This window comes from Phaethon lepturus, unplaced genomic scaffold (genome assembly GCF_000687285.1).
Source record: "Phaethon lepturus isolate BGI_N335 unplaced genomic scaffold, ASM68728v1 scaffold3036, whole genome shotgun sequence".
NCBI lineage: Eukaryota > Metazoa > Chordata > Aves > Phaethontiformes > Phaethontidae > Phaethon > Phaethon lepturus.
Window position 1 is genome coordinate 1 of NW_010545372.1, and position 24,815 is coordinate 24,815.

The 24,815-nt window shown below is 40.4% G+C and overlaps 1 protein-coding gene across 1 annotated transcript in view; it reads left to right on the forward strand.

Annotated features, from left to right (window-relative positions):
- Positions 1–279: 279 nt before the first annotated feature.
- Positions 280–24,815, forward strand: part of SULT4A1 (sulfotransferase family 4A, member 1) — a 31,246-nt gene continuing 6,710 nt past the window's right edge. Inside the window, exons 1-5 of the mRNA XM_010288919.1 lie at positions 280–421; positions 19,215–19,345; positions 20,776–20,856; positions 20,986–21,112; positions 24,400–24,494. Of these exons, the coding sequence (XP_010287221.1) occupies positions 280–421; positions 19,215–19,345; positions 20,776–20,856; positions 20,986–21,112; positions 24,400–24,494 (576 nt within the window). The remainder of the gene's footprint in view (positions 422–19,214; positions 19,346–20,775; positions 20,857–20,985; positions 21,113–24,399; positions 24,495–24,815) is intronic.

Genomic DNA, 24,815 nt, shown 5'->3' on the forward strand with positions numbered 1-24,815 from the left:
GTGAGGAGAGGGGCTGCCCTTCAAGGCAGGCAGCCCCAGAGAGTTGAGGGGACTGCCCGCGCCGCGTCCCAGACACGGGTGGGGCGTCCCTGCCCTCGGGCGTATCCACCGCGTTTAGATGCAAGCCGGCACCCCGTGCTGCCGCTGGTGCTCCTCGCCTCGGTGGCCCCGTTGCCTGCCCGCTGAACTACGCGGAGGTAAAAATGCTGCTGCAGGCAAGGGAAGTCTCGCTCAGCGTAGACGTGGAAAAGCGGGAACGTATATAGTATATGCGTACGGATGTCTCATGTGGCATACGGGTTTGCTGTCTCCTGTACGGCCTTCCGAATTGTGGTCCCGAGGCGGCCGCTCAAGTCGTTCTGGGAGAACATGTGCTCCAAGTACGTTCTTGCGCTGTCTGAATTGCCAGAAATACCTCCCCGTAGTAGCAGTATAATAAGTGTGCGTTTCTGCAGTAAATGCATCCTTTAACTGTTTTATACTGTTCATGTGTATGCTTTTAGTAGCGTATTTCTTGATTTCTTATCCTCTGCATTTCCAAGCAAGAATGTTTAAACAGAATTAACTTGGATATAGTACTGCCTGCAAAAAGGCAGACAATATGGTAGCTTTAAAATGCACCCGATAAAACCAGATAGACTCTTTCTTAAGTGCATTCTTGAGTGACTTTTTTTTTCCTGACAATAAGATGATCTCTTTCTAGAAAATTCAAAGTCTACTGGGAATAACAGATGTTAGCTCTGTAAATACCCTTGTAAAATGATGCTTCAGTATCATAGGTTTCTGACTTATTTCATTGTTTGTTCTATGAATGGCTAATGCTTTTCAATTTCTTGGTGTGCTGCTTCGAACATATACGCATTTTCTACAATGCAGTATCTGTTATCATTTCTCAGATATTTGGAAGCAGTTCCAAATATTTGTCTTCACCTTTTTTTGATATTTCATTACTGATGATGCTGTTAAAGACTAGCTAGAGCTTGACAGATGCTTTATGCATTAGATAAGAGATAGTATGTAGACGAATGGCCCCTGAAATGCTAGGATTAGGAACAGATAGCTACATCTTTATTATTCTTTTAAACTGTCTTCTTAAAGATTTGTGGCATGCAGCAAGAACACAGTTTAATGCTTTCAGTTTTAAGATTTCCGTTTTGCAAATCTGGGTTTACAGGGTTCCTGTGTTAGCATCGCACCCCGACTTCATATTGGCGGATCGTTAAATATCCTCAGCTAACCTCAGTTTCCAGCAGCCGGGCACAATATAGCTAATACATCAGCTGGCGATAGCTTAGTTTTGATGGCTATATAGTTGGCTGTGGAAAGCCAGTTTGCATAACCATATTTAATTTGCTATTATTTTGTTAATATAGCAGCATCATATTAGGTCTCTTGGGGCTCCAGCTGAGGCCAGTGACAGGGAACTTGTTCACTTACAAAGTTAGTGGCAGCACTTACTACAAGAGGATTTACTAACAGTCACTGTGAAGGAAGGAAAAAGAAGACTGAGAACTGGCACACCAAAACTGAAGGTACAGTGTTGTGTGGAAGAGCTGGGGGAACAGCCTTGGGATCAAAATAGGTACCATAGTGCCATACTTGCTGGGAAAGAGAATCATAGAATCATAAGGAATCATAGAATCATTTAGGTTGGAAAAGACCTTTAAGATCATCAAGTCCAACCATTAACCTAGCACTGCCCAGTCCACCACTAAACCACATCCATAAGCACCACATCTACGTGTCTTTTAAATACCTCCAGGGAGGATGACTCAACCACTTCCCTGGTCAGCCTGTTCCAATGCTTGACAATCCTTTCGGTGAAGAAATTTTTTCCTAACATCCAATCTAAAACTCCACTGGTGCAACTTGAGCCTGTTTCCTGTTGTCCTATCAGTTGTTGCTTGGGAGAAGACACTGACATGCACCTTGCTACAGCCTCCTTTCAGGTAGTTGTAGAGAACAATAAGGTTTCCTCTCAGCCTCCTTTTCCCCAGACTAAACAGCTCCAGTTCCCTCAGCTGCTCCTCGTAAGACTTTTGCTTGAGACCCCTCACCAGCTTAATTGACCTTCTCTGGACATGCTCCAGCACCTCAATGTATTTCTTGTAGTGAGGGGCCCAAAACTGAACACGGTATTCGAGGTGTGGCCTCACCAGTGCCGAATACAAGGGGACATACTTGGGTCTTGAGGAATCTGATGTCCTTGTCGTGGGAATAGGCTCTAGACAATAGTAACGTCTGCAAGCTCCACCTTTAGGTAGCCTGAAGTCTACCGAGACCCTTGGGACTTGTTTTGCCAGCTGATCCTATGTGGCTTGCAGCTCGGTGCCTTATTTAGGGCTTTGGAATCAATTATCAAAGGGTCTGCTGGCTAGGGACAGACATGTCAGTAGAAATCAGGCTGCCCTAATATGGTTCCCATTGATTTAGCCAAGGTCATGCAGTCTTGCATGTAAGTCTATAGCAAAGCCAGAAATTAAATCCAGAACCCTAAGCTCCTCTGTATTAGCTTAACTATAGCTTCATCTTCCTGTCTCTCAGTAGCATTGACAAAGATTTTTCTGTTTACTGAAGCTAATCAGAATTTTCATTATGTTGCTGTAATCAAAAAAAGTAGATTTACAAAACAGATGTCATGCACAAAATATAATTATTTGGGGTGAAATACTTTGGCTTTTTTTGGTAATCTTTAAAGGTAAAACATGGTTTGGACTATTTATCTAGTTTCTGTTAATGGAACAACATTTCATGAATATTATTGACAACAGAATTTTAGGAAAAGAAAAATGCACCAATGTCAGATAGGTTCAGTGAAAGGCTTTGTTGTTGTTCTTAAGGAAATCAGTTTTGTTCAGTGTTTCACCAGCTCTCCATCTGCTCAGACTGTGGAAAATACACAAACAAGAGGCCAGAGCTTCTAGCTCTTACTGAGTCCTGTGCTACAATCTAATAGCAGAAGGCTCCATCAGTAGCTGTTGACCATATGTTGGTTTATCTGGCAAAGGAAATACACAAGTGGCTTATAGGGTCAGGACTGCTTTAGTAATCCTAGGGACTGATGAGTTAGTATGTATGCCATTTTGAAGCCATTATACTTTGCTTATATACAGTTTATGATATAGCTGTAAACATGTGAAATTGAGATAGTGCTTGGAAATAGTTATAGATAATGGTGAATTGGGAGTGACCCAGGAAAAAGCTGGTCCAATACTGGTAGAAAACTGAATGTACCATACCAGCCTTACTGGGAATAATGTAATAAGCCTAATGGAAAATGGCTCTGCTTTAATGTGATTTCTACTGATGGATGGCTAAATAATGATACTCCTTATGTCTTTAATTATTCTTAACACCTGTGTCCAATCAATGGCAACAGCTTTTGGGAGCTGCTGGACTAGGAGAAGCTTATGCCTAAAACCCAGAGACTCATTTAGACATGTAAGTATGTGAATGTGCATGTATGCTTATACACATGCATACGATAGAACTGTAATTACAGAAAACCTTTTTATCATGATGCATAATTTGAAATGAGGTGTGCTACTGCTCGTGAAGAAATGAAGTCACAAGTTTCATCTTTCATGTAACTGTAGTATAGAATGGGCAGGAGGAATGGGACACTGAGATTTACAGTAGCTGCAAATGTAAAATGGAATACCATTCTCTATAACGTTAAATAATTGGAGCTTATGCAACGGATTTTTTCCTATGAACATTGCATCTGTATCTTATTTATGAAACAGTGTGCATCTGTCCCAACTTTCCTTGAACCCTCCTGTACTATGGCATTTTTTGTACCCTACTTGAAAATTAAAATTCTCCTCCATGAACTTAAACTACAGAATTAATGAATAAGCACATTATTTCATGGTATTCCCTCAGTCACCATGCCAAGAGCTAGATTAGCTGTCTGTTAAGGTCAATGATTTCAATGGTATTAAATCAGTCCCGAAAGTATAGTATTGAGTCCAGGTTCATTTAGTAGTTTGTTGTGTCTTATGATGCTAACCCCCGATTGTACATGACCTGTCCATTTGCTTTACTCCTAAGTGATGTACAGTAGCTCTCTTAATACCATCTTGTATCTGTTCTGAGTGAATGTGCATTTTGCATTCTTGGGTCAAAGCCCACAAATTAATGCATTTTTGCAAAACTGGTAATTTGAGAAAGTGAGCTATTTACATTACTAATGAAGCTGTCTCTCCCATGTTGATTATTTTGCCAAATAATTTTCTGAGTTCTGTGTGGAAAAATGTCAGTTGTTGGGCAAATGTCAGCTTCAAGTCCAGCCTGTTCGTGAGAATTCTTGCATTTAATGCCCGACAATAGGTCAGAAGAGCAAGTGCTGGATATGGTCTCTACCTGCCTGGAGGTGTGGGTTTTTTTTTATAGATAGCATTTTGGATTTTCCTTGCAGCACTGGATTTTCATAACTGCCCATTACCTTGTAGGGAATATGATGTCTGACTAGGCCTTTGGCTTAATGAAGAGCCGGCAGTGAATTTGCAAATGAGTTCAAGGACAGCTTTCTTGTGTGTATGTTCATTGAGTTCTCCTCTTTCAAATTCTTTAACACTTACCTCCCGTGGTATATGAAATCAACCAGAAAGTTAAATTGAGTTGTTCATTATTTTATTTGCTTAAAGGATTCTGTATGTACAGAAGAAGGTCAGGCTTCTCATTGCATCTGTTTATAAAGTACATTGCACGCATTGTGGGTTTTCTGTCTCCTCCTGTTCTGCGTGCCTCTCCCACTGTATGCATACCACTCTTTTATCCTCTTCTATTTCCAGCACTCCTGAATCCAACACCTCCTCTTGCTGGGACACCAGTATGCCCCAGTCCCTTTCCTGGCTGGTGGAAGGAGCTTTGTTCATTGCTGTGTGCATCCCCTTTCTCTGCCACATGTCAGGGGCTCCATCTAGGTTTTTCTGTGGCCCATTTCCCTCGTGCTATAATCCCTATTAATCTTTCCATGCCAGGGACACTGTGCCCCAGGGTTTTCTTCTGTTACGGGTAACAGTTGTTTGATCCATTGACTGCTACAGCAGCTTGGCTGTGAACCAAATATAGAGGGTACAATGTAAACCCCACTTTTCTTGTTTGTCTGATTCTCTACTAAAATTAATAGACTTCTGCTCATCAGCATCTAGAATATTCTTTGACCAAACTCAGCACTCAAAAGTTATTACACTTAAGGCAAAGTAGGGCTCGAACCAGTAGGGATGTAGACGCATGTAATTTTTCTTTGACTGTGAAAATGGTTTAAGGTTTTCTTATCTCTGGCCTCTTGTTTTTTCCCCGTACAGTCAGTCTGTGGGACCATGTTATAAAAACATAGTGGCAAAATGTCTTGATTTAAGAAATACACTGCAAAGAAAATGTACCAAATGACTATGCCTTATGTGAAATCTTGCTTTGTTTGTCTTGTGCAATCCTACCCTTCACATTTTCCACAGACTACAAAAATCTCTTGGCAGCAAGGTTGTATTTACTGGTAAGATTGGTTTCTGGTTTGTTAAGCATTACTGTACTGCTCAATAATACTTTTATTATTCAATATAAAGATTATTCTTGCTTGACAAAGGTTACGTGGCTACACGTGACCTATGCTTGCACGGGCATCCTGCAGTCTGTGGACATCTAACCCACCAGCTAACATAGCTGCAGTTACCTGCTATAGCAGTCAGTGAGTAGGTGACAGGTCTGCATGGAGGTATGTTGGTTGAACATTATGGCAGGGAATCGCTGTGCCTGTGTCCTCTGTTACCTGCCTGTAAGCATACCCCAGTCATGGCTTGGTAAGTTGTACTTTTTCAGTGCCCTGTCTTGCTGCTTAACCTCCTAACATGTATTAGTGGCCTCTGCGTGATGTGACAGACTGGTAAGCCTAAGCGCAAGGCATCCAGTTCTTCCCACCTACCCAGAAATGCGTAGGTCCAACACTGCTGACAGTCAGTCCTGATTTGCAAAGTCATAAATGAGAGGAGAATCAGACTGAAATGTTGCCCAAGGATGTGCTCAAGCTGTGGGAGTTTCTAGGCTGGGAGCTGTCAGACACAGTGATGTGAGCCAGCTGCGGTGGATTGCAGAGGTTTGCCCTGGTAAAGGATAGTCGGAGATGGCCTTACACCACTGTAGCGAAGGCTCCTCAGGCAACATGAGCATCCATGTGGATGTTTGTGTGTTAAATTAGTTGACTTGCCTTAATTTCCAGTGTTCTCATATGGAATTCCTCTTGAGACTTTTGTTGGTATTATTTTGTAACAACAGTTTTGCAGTTGCAAAAGAGCTAGATTCTGCTATTCTGGATTTACAGTCCTGTTCTCTTTGCAGAATTTTGGTGCCGTGAGCTTAATCTATTTTCATTTAAAGAATGAATGCACATGTTACTGGCCCAGAGGCATGCCTCAAGAAATCATGAGATTGTCTTGAAAATCAAGATATTTTTACACAAAATAATTTGGGATTATTTTTCGTTTACCTCTGGTTTTTGGGGCAATATTATGCTCACTTACAAGCTCTTCCCTGTGACATGGAACAATAGGAAACCTCTGTTAGTTTCATAAACGTGGATGAAAAAGTTAGTTAATGTCTTTAAAATAAGAATACGGTATTTAACTTTTTCTCTTTTACAATAACATCACAGTTACTTGGTTTCTCTAATTTATAAAGCTCAGATATTGTTATCATGCCAACTGGCAAGAAAGAATGGACTTCTGTACTCAAACAGAAAGGGAACAGCAAACTGCATTGGGTGATGGAGATACGTTTGAGCTGTCCTTTTAGGGACTGATGTACAGGGTCCATATTTGGATCTAATTTCATGATCTTGGTGACTGAAGCCATGTTCCTTCCACCGATTAGAAGAGTAAATACTCTGCTTAAACTCACTCCATTGAGGACCACTCGGGTGCAGAAAGTAACACCTGTAGACAAGTGTTTGTCGGGGTTAGGGCCACTGTGTTCCTGTGCTTTGAACCCCCTTTTGAAATGGGTCTGTTTTTTTTGTTTTATTTATATACAGCTCAAAATACCTTCTTGATATTGAATCAGTCTTAAATTGCTGGGTGCAGAAATTATAAATAAAAGCATCAAATAATAAGTAATTGAAGACAGTGTTAAGTTTGCCACTGATGCATTTGACTTGATTTCAGTGGGAGTTGAATTGAATAGGTCCTTACGTGCCTCAAACAGGAAATAAAGGTGGAGAAGAAAAATGCGTTGTTAAGGAAAACACATTTTTGTTATCTAGCTAGCAGCGTTTCTTTCATGAGCCTTTTATCAAACCAGTGAAAGAGATGTTACTAGAGACAAAACAACTGGTTCAGAAGAGGAAGAATTTTCCAGCTACCTAGGAAGTTTTGCTGTATCTCTTGCAAATGTAGCATAATTGCTCCCTTGCTGTGAAGTAGTGCAAAACTTAAGCAACCTGCTTTTTGAAAACAGGCTCAGGGGAGGAAAAAAAAAAGAAAAAAAGGTTTTACCCTGTGGAAACAATGTATTCTGGACATGTGAAATCACTGTTGACTGGATTAGATGATAATGACCTCAGAGACTAAAGAATTAGAAAATTATGTAAATTGGCCAAACTCAACATCCAGTCATTCTCATTTCATGTTAATGTTCATCTTTCATAGTGAAGATACTAATGAAAGGAAGCAAAATGCTTGAACATTGGACTGAATTAGATCAAGCACACGTTATTTTTCATTGTTATTATTCAGTCTTTTATTAAATGAAGACTTCTCTTGTTGAGTACAGTAGGGATTCATATACCCTATGCTGAGGGGAAGGAACTACCCTCTGCATTGTCCCATCAATGCTGCTTTAGAAGTGATGCAAGGTGGTACACTGGGCATGTGATATGACTTTTTGGCTAGAGATTCTGTGACCTTGGATAAGTCATATAATCTTCTGGACATACAATCCACATTTTCCACTGGAGCCATGTGGAAGAATTTTTCATGTAGAATTTTTCATGTATAATTACAAGAAATTCTTTTGGACAAAGTGTGTCACCATTTATTTTTTTATAGAGAAACTAGCAAATTATGGTTTTGTAATTGAACTAAGCTTCTCAGTATTAAAGCTGAGCACATAATCCTAGTACGTAGGAATGCATTTTTCCTCTCCATGGGAGGAAGCAATGAACAGAGGGTTAATAATGTGAAGCACCCAGCATCTCTTTGACCCTATTCAGAGTCTCTGTAACACCTTGTAGAATCCAGGAAGGTGAAGCACAAGAGTGGAAATAATTATGGTTCTGTATACCAAAGTCTTTTACAGACTCTTACAAAAGGAATAAACCATTCACGTCATGTCTTAATGCTGTAATATGTTGCAGATTCAGAAGCAAGAGAAGTGTTTTGCTGTGTGTGCGTGCAGACAAGACAACATGGCAGAGGAAACGGTCCATCATAATGTCTCAGCCAAATTAGGCTGTAGGCTTAGGAAAGCCACTGTGAGGGGGGTGAAGGAGTACTGAGGAACATCAGGGAAGAAGCATATCATGGTGCTGAAAGTGTGGAGGAGAGATTTAGCTGCTTAAATCCGAGGCAGTGGCTGACATAGTAAAGAATAAAAAGTAAGAGGAAGAGCGCTAGAAAAACAACTGAGGGGGGATTTTTGTGTCAAAATCCATCTGTAATTTAAAAAAATGCAAGCTGATTTCATATGCTTTTATGCACCTGCTGTTTATAGTGCAGGATGTGAAAAGCCATCATCCCTTGTAAGGCTGCAAGTTCTAGATACTGTATAATGACATTAGATCACCATATGGGATATAGACAATGGTGCTGAATTAGCCCTTTGCTGCGTGAGTAATAAATTCATCTAAGGCAACAAAATAAGACAAGCGTGAAGCAGGTGAGATGAGAATCATGTTCAGAAGACACCCACTGGCTATACATGCAGCAGTCCAGATTTGGCAGTACATTGGCCGCTTTGCAGTGTTCTGTTGATGCAAGGCAATCACAAACCCAGGTTAACCATCCAGTTAAATGCCGGTTTACTGCTGATCAGGGTTGCCAAAGTCACACAGAACAGCTACAGGCATTGCTAAAATTGGATTGCTCTAAGCATAGATAGCTGTAGTGCACATTAAAGGTGATCAATGTCGGTGCTTCTACTGGATCACCAGTGCTTTCTGTCAGAAATGGTGTGTTCTCTTCAAGGATTTTTCTGCAATACTGAGAAAACCCATGGTGATATAGATTGGCTGATCCCATTTTGTTTTCCCAATTAGATGTATTTCCATTTCTAATTCTGAAAAGCAGCAATAGAAATAGAATAGACATGTCTATAGTTTGCCTAAAACTGCAGTTCAGTAGACAGAGGGGATGACTGTGTGCTAAATATGAGTGGGGGCAAGAATGGTTTTGCAAGGAATGGTTAGGGCAGTTGTAATTTGAGGGGGACTCTGTTTGAGACAAAATGCTTTACTTCCTGACCTTAGACAACCAACAGCTGACTATAACAGGCTTTATAGTTTGATGCATGGACGTTAAACAATGTTTCTTGAAATTATGAAACAAAAATGTGCTGATGCGCTTTTTTTTTTTTTTGCATTTATAACCATCTGCAGTGGTTTCACATCATACTGTGGTGTGCTGCCTTCTTGCAGTTTAACCACCTAGTATATGCAAATGCACATTAATGTGTAGGCAGGTTTTGCCTAACAATTTTCCTGGAAGGGATCGCAACTGAGGCATAGAATTGCATTTTGAGTAGTGAGGGACATCTTCTGATACATGCTTACCATATGGGGAGAGGAACATGTTCACAGCAAAAGGTATGAGAACTACCTCAATGCAAGTTTCTAGTATAGATGCCTTATTCTCTTCTGCCTTCTGATCCTATTTCAATCAGCAGAGCTCACTATGAGGCTCTGCATTTAGCCACAGACCATATTACAACTCTGTGGAACAGAACACAGAAAGTGATACGGTTGTCCTAGAAATTAGTGGCACTAAGGGTAACTGTGCACTTCTCTTCAACATAATGAAGTTCTTGAAAGTGATTTTAAAAAACAATTACTTTGTCATTGCAGCAAAGTTCTTTTCTGCATTGTTATCCTTGGTTACAGTGTTGTCACCGGTATGAAAATGAAGGGCAATTGGACACAGTGGGTGGATTTTCTGGTGGAGATTAACTGAGCTCCTGCTATGGTAATGTACAATGCAATTTAGGCATGTTTTTGGTATAAGCTTTAAAAGGTTCAAGAATAGGACTGCAGAGGAAGCAGGAAGGCAGGATACAAAGGAGATGAGATTGGGGTTAGGGCATGTACCTTCTTAGGTATGCTCCAGAGAGGTGAGATTTGAAAATTTGCTAATACACCTTTTCCCCATGTCTGTGAGGAGGTATCATGGTTAGTTTACATGGCCAAAGTTTGCCAGATAATTTTTGGATGTTTGAGACAGAATCTTCCCTGTAGCATATATTAGACAATAAAAGTACTCTTCCTCTGTGAACTACTGTCCTGTTGGCCAACCCTCTGGTATGACTGCATGATCCTACGTGCTCGCACTATTGTCATGAAAGGCACAGTGTGTCTGAATTGGGTCATGAGGACGTTCATCAAAGGGAGGAGCCTGGGGAAAGAAGGTAACAACTGAATGTACTGGGTTGACTTTATACCTGATGAACCTTGAGTAAGTGTGGGAAGGGTGAAAAGGGATGTCATTCTGTCAGATCATTGTAAGGGAGCAAGCAGGCTTATCTGTTATTTTCATGTTCCTGACATGTTATCCTCTACGCTGTTTGTTTTAGCATGATAGGTGCTGTGCTTTCCTACACCAGGGGAGCATGTTTGGTTGGAGAGTAGAAACTGAAAGAGAAATCATCTAAGGGTATGGGTAGATGCCGTCTTTTAAAAGCATCTGCGCTAGTGCAGGATATTAGTGTCCTTATCCTGCTGCTTGTCATTTCTCTTAAAGAACCACTCGCAGAGTATTTTGTCTGAATGCATTCTAGTTTGTCCGAGGCAAAATTTGCTAGGTGAGTTGATGCCAAAAATAGAAACTCCTTAAGCTAATTTGTCTGATTTAATTTTAAGTGAATTGGAGTCACTTCACACAAACTGCTCCATTGGTGATAACCTCTGGTGCAGACCTCATGAGCATCCATAGACATGGACATATTTTACTAGCCCAGCTAAAGCTTAAAGAGTAGAGTAAAATACTTTTCCCTTTAAATATCTGATACCAAGAAATTATTATCTACCAACCAATATCATCTGCCAGTGAAGGACCTGTAACAAAATCTGGGACACCTAAATGTGATGAAATCATGGTTGTGGAGACAAGTTTGAAGATACAAATCATAAGTCATCAATCAGAAGGCAAATAAAGACAAACCGGTGTCGTCTTGTTTTTAATCCCCAGATTTTGAGCAATCTGGACCTGAATCATAGTTCTTAGGGCTTTTAGTATACTACTTACCTAGTCCTTGCTGCGGTGCATGTGAGGATGTTGTAGCTTATTAAGAGGGATAGAAAAGAAACACTTTTTGCCCAGCTGTCCTCAACAAGAGGCCTTTGCCTTGTGGACCTCTGCCTGCTGGGACAGTTTGGGGTAGCCACAGGTTAGATGCAATTGATTATGGATTATGTGACTCGAGGTATTTTTCTTTTCGTTTTATAAAGTCTAAAGTAGGCAACATAGACAATCCAGTTATCCACATCACCATGGCTATGCTAGTAAACCTAACTATGACAGAGGCTCCGACAGGCTGTCATCAATGCTATTTCCTTGCTAGTAGTTCCCTGACAGTTTTGCTGTCCCCCAGACAGTGTGCTCCCCAGCATGGTGTGCGAGAGAACTGGGGCCAGGGACTGTTCCCAGGAAGCTGTGGATGAAGCTGCCTTGCTTTGGGAAATTGATCTCTGTGGATGTGGTTTTGGCTGTCCCCCATGTCCTCCCAGAGAACAGGCCTTGGTGTGTTTTCTTTGCTGATGTTGCTCTAGCATTAGGATCCAGCATGCTCAAAAGTGTCAGTAAGCCTTTTTCTCTGAGCTGCTTCTGTCGATGTTAGGTGTGAAACATACTGCATCCCCTGCCTTGCTGTATGGAAGTGGAGTGCCTCAACAGTTGGTGCCTGGTCTGAGGTGCACTGTGGTTGATATTGCCCTTTTCATCCTGTCCTCTATGGAGTAGTTAATATGCTAATATAAGGGAGAATTAGGACTCAGGCCATTTTTAAAAAATAGTACTAACGCATTAGCCAAAAATAACACTGTTTTGTAACCAGTTTATTAAAGCAGTGCTTTAAGATACTGTATTATACATAGTAGCAGTAATTCTATGGATAATGTGTGTAAACAATTCAGTGACAGCTTTTTTACCAAATGGGAAGTACATTTTAGTCCTAAACAGAATACAGTTTTCATAGTTCGCTGTTTACAGCCTCTGGTGAAACACATTTGAAATATGGACCCATTTCTATGTTCTCTGATGTAAGTCTAGCGAAAGACAAGCAGAATTTAGCATATGTTTTAAAAGCCAGTAGCTGCAAGTGAAAAATCAACTGATTAATAAGTCTAAAAAGCCAAAACCCTGTTTACTGAATGTTACTGGAAATCGTGCAGTTAACACTTGTTTTAAATCCAATCTTACTTAAGCTGTTACCATCAGTTTCAAAAGATCTGGATTCAGTTTGCTCATGTTCCACAGACTTCCTTGGCAGGTTACTATTGAACTTCAGGGGATTTAGGCCATGTAAAAGATACATTAATCTTAGAGGATGAATATTCAGTCCTTTCTGAAAATTGTGCCCTCTAATACATATTTAATTGGGCAGTCAAAAATATTGGCAATATAACATCACAATTTCAGCCTTTATTCTGAATCCCGACTCTCATCTAGGAAGAGAAGAATTGGAAAATATGGTACCAAGGTCTATACATTATTTTTATTATTAAAGCCCTAATTGATAATGAAAATCCCTATTCTTAAGCCCATTGGAATTCCAAGATGTAGGAGAACTTAGAACATACAAACCTCAAGAGGGGATATTTTTATAGTTTGGAAGTTGTTTTCTTCTAATGGAAGAATCTAATTTTCCCTCCTTTATGGTAAGTATGAATCTGTCATACTTACCTGAAGATATACAGTGAAATTGGTGAAATGGGAATGAGCTTGCAGGCAATTAGAACAACTATGTGGGGAATTGCTTTATAGCAATAAATCAGTAGGCCCATCTGACAGCTCTAGCAGCCCTCATTTTTAATGAGCACTTACGTATACCGATGCCATAAAAAAACTTTATGAGTCATTAATGGGTCTGTTGCATTGTATTTGCTGAAGCTTGATTGAGCATTGGTAGAGCAAACAAAGTGCAACTAATTGGGAGTGCTAGAAGACTTCTAATACTAACATTAGTATTTCTTTATTTTCCCATGTGGTTTTCAAAAAAGGCATGAATAAAATGAATATACCAAAGACCTCTGCATCCTTGAGCTACATGTTTGTCCCATGTTAGCTGATACGGAGAGGAGAAAGCTGAAATAAACTATATTAGAAACTATGCAGGGAAGCAGAATTTCACAGGAAGCTTTATGTTTTCATATCTACCACTTCACTTTGAACAAATCTGTGAGGTTCAGTGGCTGCATGGGAGTGTGCCAGTGGCCAGAAAGTGGTGAGAGAAGCCAGGTAACGGTTGCAGTAAAGAATATTTCTCCTTCCTACAGAGACTAAATTTGATGTCAAAAAGCATCTAATGCGTAGAAACAGAAAGGAGTAGCTGTGGTGTTTCAAAGTTCTGGCTATCTTGCTTATGTTGCCTGGTTGCTGCTGCAGCAGTTACCAATAAGCAGAGGCAGTATGGCCATGAAGTGACTTTGCTATTGTTGCTGAGGCATTGGCCATAAAAAAGGGTACAAATGAACAGTTCCCGTTCATCACAGGGACTGCTGTAGGGGTCCTAGTATTCTTAGTGAGTCCTGATATCTGTGCATCGTTAGGCATCATGGAAAAGGACAGTGCAGCCAGCTAGCACATTTTCAAACTGCTGTCACTGGGCTGCTTTTATACATGCTCTTAGGCAGAGTAGAAATGCAGGTTCACAGATAATTTAAAAAGCTCTCCTAAAATCCTGCAAGTTCTGGCAGTACGTTATCATTGTTGTTTCCCATCCCATCAACAGAGCTCAGAGGGTTGTGGTCAGCAGTGCAGAGTCCAGCTGGAGGCCTGTAGCTAGCGGTGTTTCCCAGGGATCAGTACTGGGTCTGGTTTTGTTCAACATCTTCATCAATGACCTAGATGAAGGGTTGGAATGTACCCTCAGCAAGTTTGCTGATGATACAAAACTGGGAGGAGTGGCTGATACACCAGGAGGCTGTGCTGCCATTCAATGGGATCTGGACAGACTGGAGAGTTGGGCGGAGGGGAAGCTCATGAAATTTAACAAGGACAAGTGTAGAGTTCTGCACCTGGGGAGGAACAACCCCATGCATCAGTACGGGTTAGAGGTTGACCTGGTGGAAAGCAGCTCCATGGAGAAGGACCTTGGAGTCCTGGTAGACAATAAGTTACCCATGGGACAGCAATGTGCCCTGGTGGCCAAGAGGGCCAATGGTATCCTGGGGTGCATCAAGAAGAGTGTGACCGGCAGGTCGAGAGAGGTTATCCTCCCCCTCTACTCTGTGCTGATGAGGTCTCATCTGGAGTATTCTGTCCAGTTCTGGGTTCCCCAGTTCAAGAGAGACAGGGAACTTTTGGAGTGAGTCCAACGGAGAGCTACGAGGATGGTTAAGGGACTGGAACATCTCTTGTATGAGGAAAGCCTGAGAGACCTGGGGCTCTTTAGGAGAAGAGAAGGCTGAGAGGGGACCTTATCGATGTCTATAAATATCTGAAGGGTGGCTTTCAGGAGGATGGAGCCAGTCTCTTCAGTAGTGCCCAGTGACAGGATGAGGGGCAATGGGTACAAACTGCAGCGCAGGAAGTTCCACCTCAACACAAGGAGAAACTTCTTTACTGTGAGGGTGACTGAGCACTGGAACAGACTGCTCAGAGAGGTTGTGGAGTCTCCTTCTCTGGAGACCTTCAAAACCCAACTGGATGTGTTCCTGTGCAGCGTGCCCTAGGTGATACTGCCTTGGCAAGGGGGTTGGACCAGATGATCTTCAGAGGTCCCTTCCAACCCCTACCATTCTGTGATTCTGTGATCTCTCTCCAGATATTGTGTGATAAACTGGAACACTCTTGTTTTCTCCTGAGGCATTGTATTGACATAACAGAAGAGCTTGTCAGGGAAGAGCATTTCTCAGGTACAGTGCAGTGAAGTTCCTCAGATGCTGACTGGCTCCATTTTAATTGGAATTGGATAAACATAAATGAATTCCACATCTGATTTGGCAATATGACCTTGGAGGTAGCAGGGCCAGCAGTCTTCCAGGATGAAGTGTGGATCTGCCACAGCTGGAAGAAAGAAGGGTAGAATTGGTGGGTATTTAAGACTGTTGCATCTGTTGCCTCATGCCCAAAGGCTGATAGATGAATCTTGTTTGTCAGTGACTGTTTATTCTTTCTACCATCCCAAGTGAGGCATGCACATACATGTGCATACATTCAGCAGCACAAGGAGAAAATGATAGAAAGCACTGAAGATACACAAGGTCCACCAGTTGTCTCAAGAAAAACCTTGGCTTCATATGCATACATGCTAGCTTTTCCGCTTAGTGACCTAATTCTTTAATTTAACTTAAAAGTGAGTAACACTCAAATGACAATAAATAGTTGGCAGCCAGGCCAGAAATCTAGGGAGTATAAAGGTTAAATTCTGCTTTTTTTTTTTTTTTTTAAGCTTCCTTCATCTTTTTCTTCAACAACTGTCATTATTATCTCTTTTACTAAGAAAGTTTCTATGGCATTTAGATCTGGCGAAGTTTTGTGATAGACTGGCATTATCAAAGGTTATTCCCATAATCTCCTTTGAAAATCTCAGTTTCAGCAATTTACTCTAGCTTTCACCCATAAAATGGTGGTTCTTGCACATCATCAGACATCAATTTAAGTTAGTTGGTACAAATGACCAATTTCTGTATGCTTTATATGCAGGTGGGGAATCGGGGGCTACAGCAGAAGACTCACATTCACCTCCCACAGTGGCAAATTTAATAAATTCTGCTAGCTCCAGTCTAGGCCTGGGCCTCTCATCACATGCATAGGTACAGTACCTCAGTTTGTTTGGCTTTCCAGCCAGCTGGTGTTCCCAGGAGCTAGAAAATCTTGCCCTAGCATCTAGGTCTGGAATCTGGGCTGCCATTTCTCTGTGGCATGGTTAAGCCATCGTTTCTAAACCAAAAGAACATTAAACTCTGTTGATATCTGTAATTTAATTTGAGTTGTTTCTAATCCTCTTAGAGATGTGAGGAGGTTTTTTATATCTGTATATATATAATTTTTTATATATATAAAGGCTTTTAGCTATTTTTTTCTTTTTAAACAAATAGGCACATGGTGTTTTATATATTTTTTTAAAACAGATCAGGTCAATGATAATTTTTTTTATATGGGGCTCTTGGCAATGTGCGTGTGGAATAAATGATAATTGATTAAGGGTGATGAGCTAAAAAATCCTAGTTCCCTCAAAAGTTAAATCTCTAGTTTTCATTTGCATTAAGACTCTGAAAATCCTAAGCACAGTAACTTGAATCATAATGTGGAAGAAAATCAGGTTAATGTAGTGGGTGACAAAAGTGAAAACTAGCACAGAGTTCATGAGTGGGGGAATTCAGTATCAGTGGTCATACTGCAGGTGTAAGGAAGAGAAATTCTAACCTGCTGGCTGGCCAGAAGCTGGATGTCTAAAGTGTCAGCTTGCAGTCCTCCCCTTTGTAGAAGAGATAATGCAGAAATACTGTTTGCTGTGTGAATTGGAATAGGATGCTGGAATACATGCAGCACTACATACATAGCTACAGTAATTTGTGTACGTGCATGCTAATAATTAGCACTGAGGTTCACAGATTTAAAGCACTGTTTTAAAGAACCTGTACTTGGTGGAGATTTTTCTGCCTTGAGTACCTGTCATGTGCCCAGCATTACTCTTTCAACGAATCACTATTTTTGATGGAAGCACACTTAGATGAAGACAAGGAAGACTTCTGAGCTTCCAGTGGTCCACTTCCTTCTGAATCGGAACCCTCCTACATTAATATGTCATTTCCTATCTCTGTGGTGTTCCATGGACCTGCTAGCAATCAAGCCAAATCTAGTACCTGGTCACAGGCCTGGGCAGAACTAGCTAAGGCCATGGGGGGTGTGCTCCCTGGTCCTCACCACCTACTCATCTGGTGGACTTTGTGGAGAGCTGGTAGGAAACATGCTGCTCTCCTGAACTTTCAGCATAGTTCTACCTCAACCCTGTGGCCCTTCTGTATTCAGAGGCACAATGAAGATGGCAGCTTTTTCCTAGAGAGCAGCTGAGTAACGAAAAATGAGTAAGTCCTGGTGGTGTTGTTTATCCTCATACAGTTATTCTTTTTCCTTTTATAGAACAAGGTTGCTCTAATAGCATTTTTCTTTGCAAGCAGAATTGGAAATACAGAAATAAATTATAGAGAACCAGGGTGTCTCCTGTCAGAATAAATATTTAATGAAAACAAGGGTTGTGCTCATTCAGAGTCACAAGAACTGATGCTGAAATACCATATGTATGTTAATTTTAATATATAAAATATATGCTTGGACTTAAAAATGCAGAGTGAACAGCCTCAAGGGCAAGTGTGTATTAAGTTTGTGACAGCTGTCTCTGTGGTTGATGATAATGTAAAAGTTCCTGATTTTTCCAAGCCATTTTAATTTACCCACCAATCAGTCAGGAAACAGAGGAATCTTAAAAGTACTTAGTCTCCAAAGCAATTCTTGGAGACTTGTAGTCTTTTACATTGTATCCAGACTGTGTTCACTCTAACCACCCTCTAAAGTATGTCAGCTTTTTTTAAAATCTTCCTAGCTCAATTTGAAAAAAAATCTGAATAATGATGCACTGGTTTTCTTTGTGTTGGAACAACATACAGAATTTGTACAAAATGTGTCTGTTAGTGTGTACAGTTCATGCTAGTTGACATGAATTAACTGGTGACTATTACAAGTTACTTGCAATTTACAAGTTATTTTCAAGTTAAAATGGGAATGAAAAGCATGATCTCAGAGTTTGCAGCTCATCCCATCCAAGGACATGGGATGTTGAGGCAGGATTGGGCTTTGTAAAGAGTTCTAGAACAAGTACTTGTTCCTTTAGGCAACATGAGAGAGAGAATAAATCCTGGTCTCATTTTCCTTGCCACTCAAAACTCTTAAATAATTGGTCAATCTGTTGCTGTATCCAGGATGTCCCATGCCTGTGTGACTTGTCATCTAAACTGTGGGGTCCCTTCCCTGCTAGCTTGCTTTAATCTCTCTTCATTCTGTTCCTCCATCTCACTGAAATGCTGTGCCTTTCTCTTCATAAGCCTCTGTCAAATATCTCTGAACAGTTGTTTTGCCTGTTTTGAGGGTTTCTTACCTGCCTGAAGGTAAAGTTATTTAAAATAGCTTCCCTGTTCAAACTTCTATTTGGAATACCTACTAATTTTCTAAAGTGCAGTCATTAAGGCTATAATATCTAATGGTTGCTTTGTAAATGTCCTTCGACTGGAGAGAGGAACGTAATTGGGAACTCTAAAGCTTATGACTAACTCACTAAGCATTGGTGTGTTCAGTGGTTTATCCAGTCCATAATGTGGAGGTATAAATAGACTCTCAAATCATTGCGTAACAGTAGAATTGCCTACAGTTTAGAATAGGGGACACTGGCAGTCTCCAGTATGGCTGCTAATGCATTTTGTGAGCTCGGACGATCTTTTTTTCATCTCTAAAATGGAAATAGTAGTATTTGCCTAGCTAACATTCACAGTGGGAAAACTCAGTATATGTAAAATGCTTTCTAATTCACAGGTGAAATGATTAGGAGACAGAAACATATTTAAATTATTATGAAAGAAAAATCTCAGGTGTTTTATGTGAAAGGAGATCTTCATGTGTTTAAAATAAAACAAAGGGAGCAGACATCTTAAAACAGTAGTTACAGACTTAGTTCGCAGCAGACTATTAAGGACAAAAGTTGTTATTATCTTCTGTGTCTAGGTCTCCCTTCATATGCTTCTGTTTAGATAAGAACTGTAATACAATCTGTTCTCTTTCATTGTTTGGTTTATGCAGGCACAGGCTTGCTACAGGAAGTGGTATATCTAGTGAGTCAGGGAGCTGATCCAGATGAGATTGGACTAATGAATATAGATGAACAACTTCCAGTCCTAGAGTACCCTCAGCCTGGTCTGGACATCATAAAGGTACAATTTATTGCAAAGAAAGTCTTTCAGCATTTGGATATCTTTTTCCTTGGTTTCATATTTATCACTTCATTTCATCCTGTGTCCTGGTCCTTTTCATCACCGGACTTGTTCAGTTTGTTGGAATGATTGAGAGTATTATTAGGTTATTTTTAAATTGCTTTTATTAAGCTGTATTAGACTCTCTTCAGTACTTCAGGAGATGTTTCTCCATGTCCTAAATATTTTGGCAATGGGTTTTCTGACTAAAAGTTCCAGGCCTCCCTTGCTTATGTAAACAGAATGCTGCCCAGATGAGGCAAATTTGCGTTGTTTCATTCCCTGGATTTGTGAAAGAGGAACTACGAATACGGAGATATATGGATCTGTAGACCCACTGCTCTGGATTTACACATCTAAATCCTTAGAGACCCAGGATCTGTGGATCTACAGACTCTGTAGGCGTAGTTTGAGGAGATTGGAATATTTTGTGTGAAATTACTTCTATGCTACTAAGAATCCCTCAGACTAGTGAGATGGCATATAAGTGTGATATGTCATTGCTGTAACTACTTCTGATATAGGCATATCTTGGAATGATTAGGCAAAATACTGGGCTCCATCCTAGAACAGCTACAGTGCTTGCTGAATTGAGCTAGCTAAGGCTGGCACGGATAGATTTAAGCTGCTTCTGGTCACTGACAACTGCAGCATCAGCCTACGTTAGTCTGAGAGTATTTAGGGGTCAGAGGTTGCTTTTCTTTTTCATCTGTGTGACACCTAGTCCAATGAGACCTCAGTGCTACCTTGGCGCAAAGCAGCAGTGGCAATAGTGAGAGGTTTAGTCTGAGATTACACATTGTTACCTATACTATGTGCTAGCAACTTGATCCATTATAGATTTATGCAGCTTTTAACTATTGAAAGATTATTTGTGTCATAAGATGATTTTGTCTCAAATTACAGAAAAATGATCTTGTTCAAAAGACGTTCACACTCAGACATTTGGATTGTCTGGGCCTAATTCTGAGGATAAAATCAATTGCAAGAGTAAAATTTTGAAGTGAAGAAGTTAAGGGTGGGGTTTTCAGAGCTTCTAATATTTTTCAAGGAATTTTAGTGGAAGCCTTACTGGGGCCAAAGTTAGTTTGACACTAAGAAGCCTTAACTATTAAAATTTCTTCTTGAGAAGGTCCTATAAATGGAATTACTTTGAAAACAGAAGGGGTAAAAACAACAAACCACCCCAACACATTATCCCGCCTTTTGATATTTAAAAACAGATGTAACTCCCTGACCTAATTTCTAGTCCCAGACCCCTGTTAATTTAAAAAGTGAATTTGTGAATGTGACTCAGTACAGTAAAGGACTTCAAGTACAACAGTTCAGGACAGCTCAGGATGTGCCAAGAACTAATGCACAATAAGAAATGTTTGTCTGCTTTATTTTAGGAACTGACATCTCCTCGCCTTATAAAAAGCCACCTACCATACCGGTTTTTGCCTTCAGACCTTCATAACGGGAATTCAAAGGTAAAAATTAAATGAAATCGTATTTGTTTAACCTTATCAGCAGCAGTTGTTCAAGTCTTTTGGGAAATGGCACGGGGGAGGATTTCAATATGGTGATTTTTTTTTTTTTTTTTGTCCCCCCCATCATAGGTAATATACATGGCTCGCAACCCCAAAGACCTGGTGGTGTCTTATTACCAGTTTCACCGTTCCCTAAGAACCATGAGCTACAGAGGAACGTTTCAGGAGTTCTGCAGAAGGTTTATGAATGACAAGTGTAAGGAGCTGTTCTCTCTGCACACGCTGTTACACATTTATTTTCATCTCTGCATTCCTTCTGCAAGTACAGAAATGAACTGGATAAAGGTGCATTTGTTTTGCATATACAGCAAGGAGGTTGCTACAGATACAGTGCTGCGTGGACTTAGATTTGTCCGTGCAAACTATGGCCGTGCCTTGTAAATAATTGCCTTACAATATTTGACCCCAGGGACTCAGCAGTGTTTCATTTAGCTCAGACAAAACTCTGGTCTACTCTATTAAAATTCAGTTTGCAAGGTACCAGGTACCTTGTGAAAAGTGATGAATGTGCCCAGCACCATTTGATTTCAGTTGTAGCTCACTGTGCTTATCTACTTCTCTGGAACCTTTCTGTTCCTGAAGGATTTTTCCCTAGTAATTCCTTTAATATTTTTATTTCATCCAAAAACTCGAGATTTGTCCCCAGCAAGATGCCACCAAGAACTCACAAAAATCTCTAGTTTGCATGAGATTGGTCTGGAGTACATCAGTAAGTTGAAGTGAGCCCTGTAAGAAGGCAGTTGCAGGCTGCTACTGTCTGAAAAATACAGCACTACGATGAGACTACAACAACCTGCTTTACAATAACTCATCAGCTGTTCACTCAGTAACTCCATTGACCAAGGGCTGTTGCACGACCCACCCACCCGCTCAGGCTGCACTGCCTTAAGTAGTTCCGTAGCACTAGCTCAGTAAACTTACAGGGAGGACAAGCCTTATGTTCTCACATAACTGGCTGCCACTGGACTTTTTGCCAGTGGATTGCCACACTTTCTAGCGAGGAAGAGAAAAAATTTTTACTGTCTTATATTTTTCTACAAAATCTCCTCTAGGATACCTTAATGTGACGCTAAGAATTCCCCAGCTACCTTGTGCTCTGAGAGCAGGATCTCCTCTAGATCCAGTGCAGCAAACTTTTTTTCAGCCTGGAATTTGGCAGAGTTGATGCTAAAAAAGCTGTATAATACTAAAGGGAAGGAAAAAAATAAAAGGCTACCAGTGGAGGTTATTTAACAGACCTTCAAAACCTTTGCTACTTTCTCCTGCATGTTTGTGCAGAGAGGGTAAACATTCTCCTTCCATTCTAGTCCACCTTCATCTTTTTTGTTTGCATTCCCTGAGAATGGAACATTTGTCTGTAGCCCATGATCAGGAACTGCTAGTCTGGAGACACAGGAAAGATACATTAGGTGGTCTTCTAAGGTCGGAGGAGGGTTCTTTTTCGTACAACAATCCCCAGAGTTATTTCTATCTTCATCTTGCAGCAGCTAGCTGATTTATCACAACCTCCCAGAGTCAACAAAGTATCACAACATGTTCTGTGTCCATAATTGTACCATAAATGGAGTGTTTCATAATACAGTAAATTTAGCATTTAGCGAAATGTGTGCATCTCACGGAAGCAATGCAGCAGCAAAAGAAAATCTGTATAAGTCAAAGCAATGCTAGAGGGAGAAGCGCTTAACCCAATTGATGCAGTCCTACTCTTTTGATCCCTCCTTATACCAGGCTATCTTGAAACAAATTCAGTGCATGTTAGCTGTATTGTTTGAAAGCATACAGTTGGATGGGGGTTAGTCTTGTGTGTGCTAATTCTTTTGCATTATCCTCTAAAGCTTAAGGGAGTTTCTTACATAAAACACAGGTAAACTTTGCTGACATAATCTTAATGGATTCTTGCCCTTGTATCATACAGTTAGGAACACTTTTTACTTGACTGGTGTGTTAGTTTCATGCGTGATTTTCTTTAGAGGTGTATGGAATGGGAATAACAAAAACGGAATTTTTCCGATACCTTTATAAAAATTGAAAATGAGTCAGCTGATTAAAATAATTTTCCTGTGAAACTGACTTCTTTGTCCATTGAAAATGTTCCAGTTACCAAAATTAAATAATTATTTTTTTAAAGTGAAAGGTGGCTTCAAAATACGAACCTAAAAAGTTTAATATTTTTCTATAGCTGCTTTGCTGAAAAGATAAAATGGACCAAAAAATACTGGGAAAAACTGCTCTCTATATTTGCTTAACTCCTGCCTTGATTATTTTAAGTACTTCAGGGGATTTTATCACTGGTAACAAATAAATATGCAGAATGCATTCCATTTTGGGTTGCCTTTCTGGTAATATTGGCAGCAAAAGACATTCTCTAGATAATAAATACCAGCGTCTGAACCTCTGCTAGACACACAAATTGATTGAAACCATTCCAAATGTGGACTTTATCAGAGAAGTGGAAGAGGAGAGGTTTTGGGGGGAGGGTTAGGACTTCAGTAACCACTGCCTCAGCAATGCTGGGAGCACAGGCCCTCCCAGCCTAGCACCTCAGCTTCTCTTCAAGTTCTAAAACCCACACAGAAGCTATGGGGAACTGAAGACAAGCTGCTGGTGGCATGCAGGAGGTAGGAGGCATAAGCTTTTCATCATTGGCAACCCTGTACGTTGAGCCTGCTCACAACTTGTGATATATCGGGAGTACCCCATCACATCACTCTTGAGCTTTTGGGAGCACTCAACACCCCATGGACATCTGGTGGTAGTCTGGATTTATTGTGTAATTGAGATAACTAATAACTGTATAACTGGCATATCTATAGAAGTTGGGTGAAGTGTTCAGAAAATAACAATAGAAGAGACTAGGTCTTAGATTTTAGCAGGGGGGCAAAAGATGTAATGATAAATAGAATATTCTGTCAGTACATCCTAAGTTTTTGGGAATGACCATGAAGCATTTTTATAGGTCTGTTTCCTCAATACTTGTTTAATTAAGAAAAGACAATTGTTGTTAGCAATTCTTCATCTGTAATAGAGGGTGCTCTATGGAACTTTCCACAGATGCTGTATCTAGCTTCTAAGTGAAGGAGGCTGCAGTGTGGTATGTTAATTGCAGGAATTCACACAGGTTGGAGCCACTGACAATTTGCCTTCTGCGAAGCTATCTGTGTAATTTTTATTTTGGCTCAATTTCCGTTCAGTACTCAGGCATTATTAATACTGAGCTCCAAGAGATCCATCATGAAATATGGTGGCATTTTCAGTGGAACATTTTATCTTTATGGTAAGTTCTTTTGAATATTCCAAACTGATAGAAAAAGCTTTTCTTCTAAGTTCCTTGCTGTGCATGGCAATGGGTCAAAACTAGACACAGTCCTCCTGGGGCTATGAACCACTCCAGTTAATCTGTTTTTCTCCTTTTTGTTCTTTTTTGAAGAGGGATTAATAACAAAAGTGTTCATTTTCCTCATGCCAATCATAATGTCTTTGTAGTAGGATATGGCTCGTGGTTTGAACATGTGCAAGAGTTTTGGGAACATCACATGGATGCCAATGTACTTTTTCTCAAGTATGAAGATATGCATAAGGTAGGTTAGATGTAGCAAAAAGGTATTTTACATTTAGCATCGTAGTGTTTAAAATACATAAAGTACAAAATTTGCTTCTTATGTCCATATTTGGGCTCACTATGTCCGACACCATTTTTATAGCACAGGCACTCAATAGCTTCTATGGACATCATCAGCAGTTTCATAGACTTAGTAATTTACTCAGGAATCTGCCTGCATCCATAGGCACTAAACTTACTCACAGAGAAGGCAGAGGTGTGTAACTGTTCAGTGCTTGTTACATTCAGCCCTGAGCATTCATTTAAAAGAAATGTTTTGCTGTGTGTGCTGTATCAATGA